Source organism: Mandrillus leucophaeus, unplaced genomic scaffold (assembly GCF_000951045.1).
Source record: "Mandrillus leucophaeus isolate KB7577 unplaced genomic scaffold, Mleu.le_1.0 Scaffold332, whole genome shotgun sequence".
Classification (NCBI taxonomy): Eukaryota; Metazoa; Chordata; class Mammalia; order Primates; family Cercopithecidae; genus Mandrillus; species Mandrillus leucophaeus.
This window is the reverse complement of record NW_012103499.1, coordinates 948,160-958,039: the sequence shown is the minus strand read 5'-3', so window position 1 is coordinate 958,039 and position 9,880 is coordinate 948,160. Positions and strand designations below refer to the sequence as shown.

The 9,880-nt window shown below is 45.2% G+C and overlaps 1 protein-coding gene across 4 annotated transcripts in view; it reads left to right on the top strand.

Annotated features, from left to right (window-relative positions):
- The window catches only part of R3HDM2 (R3H domain containing 2), a 165,215-nt gene that overhangs the window by 144,353 nt on the left and 10,982 nt on the right, over window positions 1–9,880 (top strand). For 2 of the 4 annotated variants that reach the window (XM_011988548.1, XM_011988546.1), the window contains 6 exons: window positions 1,726–1,827; window positions 4,421–4,663; window positions 4,972–5,098; window positions 5,341–5,501; window positions 5,960–6,114; window positions 7,584–7,684. In XM_011988548.1, the coding sequence (XP_011843938.1) occupies window positions 1,726–1,827; window positions 4,421–4,663; window positions 4,972–5,098; window positions 5,341–5,501; window positions 5,960–6,114; window positions 7,584–7,684 (889 nt within the window). The remainder of the gene's footprint in view (window positions 1–1,725; window positions 1,828–4,420; window positions 4,664–4,971; window positions 5,099–5,340; window positions 5,502–5,959; window positions 6,115–7,583; window positions 7,685–9,880) is intronic. The other 2 variants (XM_011988547.1, XM_011988549.1) reach the window with 1 other exon arrangement.

Sequence of the window (9,880 nt, the reverse complement as noted above, 5' to 3'; positions counted from 1 at the left end):
TTTTTTTTTTTTTTTTTTTTTTTGCCACTTTACTGTCCTTTTCCCCCCAGAATATATATGCCCTGATCCAAGAAAGACCCTTCTCCAAAAGAATGAAGAGAATTGGGATAATAGAAAATGTCTATGAAAGCCACCAGCATAAGCAGCTAATGCTGAGCATCTTGTCTATCAGTTATATTTGGAATGCCATTATCTGACAGAAAAATAGGTGTGCCAGTAGAGCTAAGAGTTTATTTTCAAGGCTACAGCAGCAACTCTCCCAGGTCACACAGTGGATTCTCCATAATTTTACCTAACCAAAATTACTTACATTTTATTTAATTCAGGTATCAGGTCCTCTGCTGAGACCTCCAGAGTATTCTCCTCTTTGGGGAGTCTTTTAGTTCCTGTACTCTGCCTCCTGAACTGCTAGTCCCTTCTGTGTACTCTGCCTCCTGAACTGTTAGTCCCTTCTATGAGAGAAACTCTGGAGATGTGTGGCAGGAGAGGATATCGATACCGTGGCCCCACACATCTTAATGCTCTCTAAATGTGGAGCGAGGAGCCTGTGGAAGGTGCTTAGATAATTCTGCTTGACTTCTTCCTTCACCTCCTCCCCACTACTAGAGTGGAGTAGAAAGAACTATGCCAGGCAGAACTAGATTTCAATCTCAGCTCTGCCATGTTAACTGTGTAAGCCTAGATGAGTGATTTAATTTATCTGAGCCTTTTTAAATTGCAAATACAAGTTATATCTCCCTATAGGATTCTTGTGTGAGGCTGTAATGAGACAATGTATGTAATAAAATAATATATACAAATGTTATTTTCTCCCCTTACTTGCCTCTCTCCTTCTCTCATCTCTCCTACCACCAGGGACTATGACTAGAGAACTGATGAGGTGATCAAAATGCCTGGAGGGGAAGAAGGGAAGGAAAAAATAATAACTACCCACTAGTTGATTTAGAACATTCTGTGTTCCTAGTAAACAAATCCTCCTGCTTGAGGCTAGTGAAGGGGGACTGAAGGGACAAAAACTAAAGCTAAGCTATTTATATTTTATTCCTAAATCTTTCCTGTTTGCTTGTGGGGTGGAGGTGGATTTTTCATATTGCTGTCATAGCCTGGAGGAGCAATCATGGAGTGGAAGGAAGTAGCCAGAAGCAGGCACGATCTTGGGTGTTTTTTCCTTCTCTGCCCTTGGGAGGGAGATGATCCTTGTGAATGAGTATTTCCTCTAGGAGAGCTGTGGTGTGAAATCAGAAGCAGCTGAGCCAGACCTTGGATGACCCTTCCTGCAGAAGCAGTGCAGCAGTGCAGACAGGAATCCCTTCTCAAGTGGGCAGTCAAGGAGGGTTATGATCATGCTCCCCAGGATTGTGTGTTCAGAAAAACTGCTTTGGGAAAAGCTGTATTTGGAATCAGACAGCAGACCCTGACCCTGAGAGTCCTCAGATTGCTCACAACAGCTGCACAGTTTTGAATGGCTAATGGGGAAGGGAGTACAGCAGGTCTACCCTGATAAGAGAGATTGTCTGTTTGTCAAAGAGATGTTAAATCTTCAGGCTGTCCCGGGCTTGGTCACCTACCTGCTCAGCAGTCGTGCTACTCATGTGAAATTTCTTCTATGATTATTAACCTTATTGTTCCTTCCCTTTCCCTCCCCATCTCTGCCCACACCCCCTGCCCCACTCCCTGCCTCTCTTTTCTCTTCCCTTTTCCACATGCCTCTCTGCTGGTCCACAGCCAGTCCCGGCTCTGCAGCCCTCTCCGCAGCCTGTTCAGTTCTCTCCAAGCTCCTGTCCCCAAGTCCTTCTGCCAGTCTCTCCGCCCCAGCAGTACAACATGGTATAAACTCCATTCCCCCTTTCTGTCTCGTATATGTGTGGCCTGTATCTGTGGGTATGTCTGGGTCAGTCTGTGATGGCCTTGTAAGTATGTTGTGCTTTTGGAGGGTATATTGAAAGCTATTTCTTCTTGAGGGGCCAGCACAGGCTGAACTATACTCCATGCTAATGGCCTCATCACAGCACATCAAAAGATGCTTAAATGTAAGACAGAGGGACACTGTGTTCCCCCGAGTTTCAGGACAGAGAATGAAATTGGATGTTGGTATAACCTAGGCTCTTCATCTCTACCATGTACATCCTAAATCTAATTTGCTCCCTGGGCATGTCTGAGGAACCCAGTTTTTTCTATACAGAATGGTTCTCTATAATTTCCTTTAAAAGTAAAAACACAGGCCGGGCGTGATGGCTCACGCCTGTAATTCCAGCACTTTGGGAGGCCAAGGCGGGCAGATCACCTGAGGTCAGGAGTTCAAAACCAGCCTGCCCAACATGGTGAAACCCCATGTCTACCAAAAAATACAAAAATTAGCTGGGTGTGGTGGCACACACCTGTAGTCCTAGCTACTCGACAAGCTGAGGCAGGAGAATCGCTTGAACCTGAGAGGCTGAGGTTGCAGTGAGCCAAGATTGCACCACTGCACTCCAGCCTGGGCAACAGAACAAGACTGTCTCAAAAAAAAAAAAAAGCAATTGCAGACTTCTCTGGTATCACTGGCAAAAACTTAAAACTGTTCCCCTATTTTGCTATCAGTTTATATTTTAAAAATCCTCATCCACTGCATAGCACATGCTATTTAAATCGTTTGTACTCTATAAATCCTTTGAAGATCTGATTTGCCTCATCGTTGATAACTTCCGTCATAGTTGTAGGAGCCCTGAATTGTTTTGCTCTGTCTTAACATCTGCTTTTTCACTAGAATCCCCTCCCTCCTCTTACCTCTTATTTCTATTTTGATTGTCCTGGAATATGGAGTTCAAAATAATCTGCAATCCAGTTCACTTGTCATCTTTTCCTGCCCAATAAGTGGCAAAAGAGCTGACTTGAAGATCAGATCCCTGAAAATGGAATGAAACTACGGAAAAGCATTGTCTTTTGGTTTCTGCTGGTTTTGTGTGTGTGTGTGTGTGTGTGTGTGTGTGTGTGTGTGTGTGAGAGAGAGAGAGAGAATTACTGTCCAGAGAGCAGAAGGGAAGAGGAAGCTAACAAACTCTAACCTGTCACCATACAAGTGAGAGATGGAACACCATCACCCTTGCTGCTTAGGAAAGAGAGCTGAGAGAGAAGGCAATTACAGCCTGGCCAGTCAGTCTTACCCTCCAGCTTAGTCACTCACTCTGCCCTCCTTTTGGAGGTGAGAATTGGAAGTAGTTTCTGAAGGACAGGAGAACTCTAGGCTAGTGTCAGAGAACAAAGGTGGAAATGACCTCCAGAGGGAGTAAGGAGATAAGCAGCAGGAGTGGGTGCCCCCAGTCTTGCTGCTGCATAGGCAGAGCTGTGAAGGCACATGAACCTAGCTACCCATGATCCACTCAAGGTGTTATCTGGGTCCTTTATTATAAAAACAGGATTTGTGGCAATGTAGGGGCCTTTTTATGGTTGGGGGCATGAGAAAGACAGGAAATGGGAAGACTCTTTAATCTTTTTTGTTAACCCACTAGTTTGTCCTGTTTTTTCTATATACAGTAATTGTGTCATTGCTCCCATTTCCCGGGGACTAACCCTAACAACAATCATAGGCCACGTGTGGTGGCTCACACCTGTAATCCCAGCACTTTGGCAGTCCGAGGCGGGCTGATCACTTGAGTTCAGGAGTTCAAGACCAGCCTGGCCAACATGGTGAAATCCCGTCTCTACTAAAAATACAAGAATTAGGCTGGCGCAGTGGCTCACGCCTGTAATCCAAACACTTTGGGAGGCTGAGGTGGGTGGATCACCTGAGGTCAGGAGTTTGAGACCAGCCTGACCAACATAGTGAAATCTCATCTCTACTAAAAATACAAAAAAATTAGCTGGGCATGGTGGCACATGCCTCAACTACTTGGGAGACTGAGGCAGGAGAATTGCTTGGACCCGGGAGGCGGAGGTTACAGTGAGCCAAGACTGCACCATTGCACTACAGGCTGGGCAACAAGAACCAAAACTCCATCTCAAAAAACAAACAAAGAAACAAACAAAAAACAAGAGTTAGCCGGGTTTGGTGGCAGGAGCCTGTAACCCCAGCTACTCAAGAGGCTGAGGCACGAGAATTGCCTGAACCTCGGAGGCAGAGATTGCAGTGAGCTGGGATTGAGCCACTGCACTCCAGCCTGGGCAACAAAATGAGACTGTGTCTCAAAAACAAACAAACAAACAAAAAAGCACACAACTATAATCAGGGTCACCGTTGTTACCTCATATGTGATAGAGAGACTGGCTCTGGAGTTGAGCTTCAACAGCTATTCATTTCATAGCACAGCACAGAGGTAGGACTATCCCACATTGTTTTAAAGAAGGTTGTAAAAAGCATTGCTATTTCTCTCTCTCTGTGTTGAAGCCAAAGACATGAGGTTTGATACAGCCCCAATCCTTGTGTCTTATACTCTCTCAACAGGCAGATGACCTCAGCAACCCCTTTGGACAAATGAGCCTTAGTCGCCAAGGTTCTACTGAAGCAGCTGACCCATCTGCAGCTCTATTCCAGACCCCACTTATCTCCCAGCACCCTCAGCAGACTAGCTTCATCATGGCTTCCACGGGTCAGCCCCTCCCCACTTCCAACTATTCCACCTCTAGCCATGCACCACCTACTCAGCAAGTTCTGCCACCCCAGGGGTACATGCAGCCCCCTCAACAGGTGAGCAGCTCCAGTTCCCAGCTTAAATCACTTAATTCATTTTGTCTCGTATTATACTTTCTTTATTCCTCTAGTTTAGAGGAATAAAGACCAGAGGGAATACCTCTCCCTACCTTGCGCTTGAGAGTTGTTCTAGCCAGAAAGTCTTCTTTCTATATAACATAAATCCTTGTTTTACTGCAACTGCAGGTCCAAAATACCTCCGTTTACATACTTCTGGCCATCAATCTTGAGGCATTTATAGTAGTATGCTGATGTTGCGGCTGAATTTTAGGGACTTCTCACACATCTGTCTCCTCTCACCATAGATCCAGGTTTCTTACTATCCCCCTGGACAATATCCTAACTCCAACCAGCAATATCGACCTCTCTCTCACCCGGTGGCCTATAGCCCCCAACGTGGTCAACAGCTGCCTCAGCCATCCCAGCAGCCTGGTAAGAGAAACCACTGGTTTAAGAAGGCAGTGAATAAGGGAAGGGCACACCAGGAAAGAAAGAAGTACCTTCTCCATTAAAATGAAGGTGGGTCTAGGGGCAGGAATGATTAGGGTCCTACAAACAGACCTAGGCTCTCCAGAAAAAGAAAAGATAAAATAGAATGGAGAAGAGAAATTACAGATAAACCGTGACCTCCTAAACATTCATACTAATGTATTTTCTGCCTTGCCCATCTCTAGGTTTACAGCCCATGATGCCTAACCAGCAGCAGGCGGCTTACCAAGGCATGATTGGGGTCCAGCAGCCACAGAACCAGGGCCTGCTCAGCAGCCAGAGGAGCAGCATGGGGGGCCAGATGCAAGGCCTGGTGGTTCAGTACACTCCACTGCCTTCTTACCAAGTGGGTGCATTCTGCATTGGGAAGGATCACCCTAGTCCTTGGCATGAGGAAAAGGAGAGCCTCCCAGGGTCATCCATACTAAAAACTCCAATACTAAAATATTGTCTACTTTCCCTTAGAATGTTTAGGTTTTTTTCCTATGACAGCCCATGGAGTTTGAGAAGAATATTTAAATTGTTTGGTCTTTATACAGCCATGGAATGAGTATATGTCCAGGAAAGTAGTGGCTAAAGGAAATCAGGCTCCTTTCTTTATGTCACATGCCCCAAGGGTGGTATTTGGAGAAGGCAGAAATAGAGACAGCTCTGGAAACATTTTCTTTAGGCAGATGGGGAGAACAGGAGGAGGCTGTAAGGTAGGGAAGGAAGTTGTAATGCCCCAATATAGTGACGACTAGGCTGTTTGTGGATGAGCTCAATGCGAATGTGAGTAGTCATTCTCTTCTCTTTCTCACCCAGGTTCCAGTGGGTAGTGACTCGCAAAATGTGGTCCAGCCGCCTTTCCAGCAACCCATGCTGGTTCCTGCGAGCCAGTCTGTGCAAGGAGGCCTCCCAGCAGCAGGGGTACCAGTGTACTATAGCATGATCCCACCTGCTCAGCAGAACGGTACGAGGTGAGGACTCCCAGAGAGCCAGGACATCTCCCATAGACCTTCAGCAATGGTTGCGTCATGGTTTTGTTTCCACTGGCCTAAGAAAGGCAGGGGTAAAGATCCCAGTGGTTCCCTAATTCAGGTAGAATATGAGGGAGTTCATTCTCCTTTTCACTTACTGATTTGACATTTGCATAAGAGGTTATCAGCAGAAAAAAATTCCTGCCTCAGAGACTTATAATTTATGATTTCCTCCATTTTTATTTTTCAAAAGAATGGGACTCAGAACTAGAGGATAGAGACTGCTCATCATTAAGAGAAGAAATTTTTTGGACTGTGATGTGTAACTTTTTCCATGTACTTCTGTTTATCAATGAAACTGATGATGTATCTATTTCTGTATCTATATATACCTGAATATAGGTCATCATGAATAGAATTTTTAGTGGTAGAAGGCACCTTAGAAATTATCTAGTCGACACCCCTTGTTTCATTTTTTCTCTCATTTTTAAAAGGAAATTCCAGCTAGGGCTGTTAAAAAATTTACCTAAATTCACGTAGCTAGTTAGAGGCAGCTGTGGAACAAGAACTGGAGTCTGGGCACCTCCATGTGTTTCTATGTGCCTGTCTCCCAGTGTATGTGCATTTACCTTTGTCTTTTTCTATATATGTCTCCAGGTTGTTTTGAGTTTGTTTTCTATTTGTCTTTATGTGACTATATTTGTTTTTGACTTTCCTTTTTTTTTTTTTTTTTGGAGATGGAGTCTTGCTCTTGTCACCCAGGCTGGGAGTGCAATGACAATCTCAGCTCACTGCAACCTCCATCTCCTGGGTTCAAGTAATTCTCCTGCCTCAGCCTCCTGGGTAGCTGGGACTATAGGTACGCGCCACCACGCCCAGCTAATTTTTGTATTTTTAGTAGAGACGGGGTTTCACCATGTTGACCAGGTTGGTCTCAAATTCCTGACCTCATGATCTGCCTGCCTTGGCCTCCCAAAGTGCTGGGTTTACAGGCGTAAGCCACTGTGCCTGGCTGACTTTTTTTTTTTTTTCAGTTCAAAAATAATTAGCAATCCTTAGTTTTTGTGTTTGTTTGTTTGTTTTACCCATCTCTCTCTAGCACTCTATGTCTGTGTCTGTGACACTCTCTTTGTCTGTGTTTCTATTGTGTTTCTTGTAATCTGTGTGTGTGCATATGTGCATGTATGTGTGTCTGGTGTTTCCACAGTGTTGAGAAGAGCATGTGTTGCTAACATTCCATCTGTAGCACTGATTAGCAGCTTCCTAATTGAAAGATGATCAAGTACAAATACATATAATTAACTTTGAACTGATGAGTGATTTTAGAAATTGCGTGGCAAATTGGTCTGGGAATGGCTTGAAGCTGCCTCTGCTTCCCATAGGGGAGGACCAGGAAGCAGCAGCTGTTTGCCAGGAGCTGTGTTCGTCCCTCTGCTGCTTCACCACTCCTCTCTTCTCTGTCTTCCCAGCCCTTCTGTAGGGTTTCTGCAACCCCCTGGCTCTGAGCAGTACCAGATGCCTCAGTCTCCCTCTCCCTGCAGTCCACCACAGATGCCACAGCAGTACTCAGGTAAGAGGATAAAGAATTGCGGGTCTTGGGCACTGGCAAGAGCAAACATTGCGGAAGGGCTTATGCTTTAGAGCTGGCAAGAGCAAAAAGAGTTCAGGTATTGGGTCTGTCCCCACTGTGACTCCATCACAAAGAAAAAACAAAGTCTTGGCTGGTGTTTTCCAAGGGTACTGAAGCTGACCTCTCAAGATGACACCTGTAATCCCAGCACTTTGGGAGGCCAAGGCAAGAGGATCACTTCAGCTGAGGAGTTTAAGACCAGCCTGGGCAACACAGCAAGACTTTGACTCTACTAAAAAACTTTTTTAAAAGGCCAGGCATGGTGGCTTATCCCAGCACTTTGGGAGGCCAAGGCGGGTGGATCACTTGAGCCCAGGAGTTTGAGACCAGCCTGGCCAGCATGGCTAAACACCCCATCTCTACTAAAAATACAAAAATTAGCCAGGCATGGTGGCACACGCTTGTCATCTGGCTACTCGGGAGGCTGAGGCAGGAGAATCATTTGAACCTGGGAGGCACAGGTTGCAGCTCATGCCACTGCACTCCAGCCTGGGCAACAGAGCGAGACTCAGTCTCAAAAAAAAAAAAAAATTATGGTCGAGTGCGGAGGCTCACGTCTGTAATCCCAACACTTTGACGGGCAGATCACCTGAGGTCAGGAGTTCAAGACCAGCCTGGCAAACATGGTGAAACCCCACTTCTACTAAAAATACAAAAATTAGCTGGGCATGGTGGCGTGCGCCTGTAATCCCAGCTACTCGGGAGGCTGAGGCAGGAGAATTGCTTGAACCCAGGAGGCAGAGGTTGCAGTGAGCCTAGATGGTGCCACTGCACTCCAGCCTAGGCAACAGAGCAAGACTCTGTCTCAAAAAAAAAAACAAAAAACAAACAAACAAAAAAAACAAGCCAAGCATGGTGATGCGCCCAGTAGTCACAGCTATTCAGGAGTCTGAGGGGAACAATCGCTTGAGCCTGGGGGGTCGAGGCTGTAAGGAGCTGGGATCGTGCCATTGCACTCCAGCCTGAATGGACCCAGATAGGGAGTTGGGACCCTGTCTCTAGGGGAAATAAAAAAGAAATGACATTTGTTGCCTCAGCCCTGAAAAGCTATGTCTTTGAATTCTTAGTTTTCTTTTTCTTTTTTTTTTTCCTTTTTTTTTTTTATCTGAATCTAGCACTATACTCACATGCCTTTGGGTCATGAAATGAAGACACAGAAGACCTGTGTCTTCTGTACTTATCCTTCATATTGACAGCATTTCTTTTCTCTTGGAAGTGTGAGGGAAGTAGATAAAATACTTTTTAACTTACAGCTTAGATTTGTTTAGCAGCTTTTAGTGTGTGCTGACATACATTGTAACATTTTAATTCTCACCATAACTTTGTGAGGAGGAAATTTAAAACTCAAAGAAATTAAATGACTTGCCTAAAGTCACAATCCTCTAACTTGAATTTGGATCTTTTGACTTTCCGCATCCTATACTAAGTCTTCAACACATTTTCAACACATTTTTTTACTTAGTTTCTTTCTCTCCAGTGGAAAATGAATGGACGTCATGTTACACAGCTAAAGGCCCTCTTTGAAGAGGCCAGCCATTCCAAGTTAGTAAGTTTATGCCATGCAGCCTTTCACTGCCTTTGCCAAGAATTCCCCTAACACACAAGTACAGCTGCCCTTGTTTGTATCCCTTTTACCCTACTCTGAAATAGCAGTGCACTACAGTTAAAGAAACTTCAGGGGTCTGTGTGCAGTGGTACACACCTGTAATCCCAGCACTTTGGGAGGCCAAGGCGGGAGAATTTCTTGAAGCCAGGAGTTCAAGACAAGCATGGGGAACAAAGCAAGACCCTATCTCTACAAAAATTTTAAAAATTAGCTGGGCATGGTGGCATGTGCTTTTAGTTTGTCCCAGCTACTTGAGAGACTGAGGCAGGAAGATCACTTGAGCCCAGGTGTTTGAGGCTGCAGTGAGCTATGATGGTGCCACTGCATCACGGTGATGTCACCCTATCATCATGGAGAGCAAGACCCTGTCTCAAAAAAAAAAAAAATCTGGAAGGAAGGGAGTCTTTGTTTTTTCTTTTCTTTTCTTTTTATATATATATTTTTTGAGACAGAGTCTCGCTCTGTTGCCCAGGCTGGAGTGCAGTGGCGCAATCTCGGCTCACTGCAACCTCCCCCTCCCAGGTTCAAGC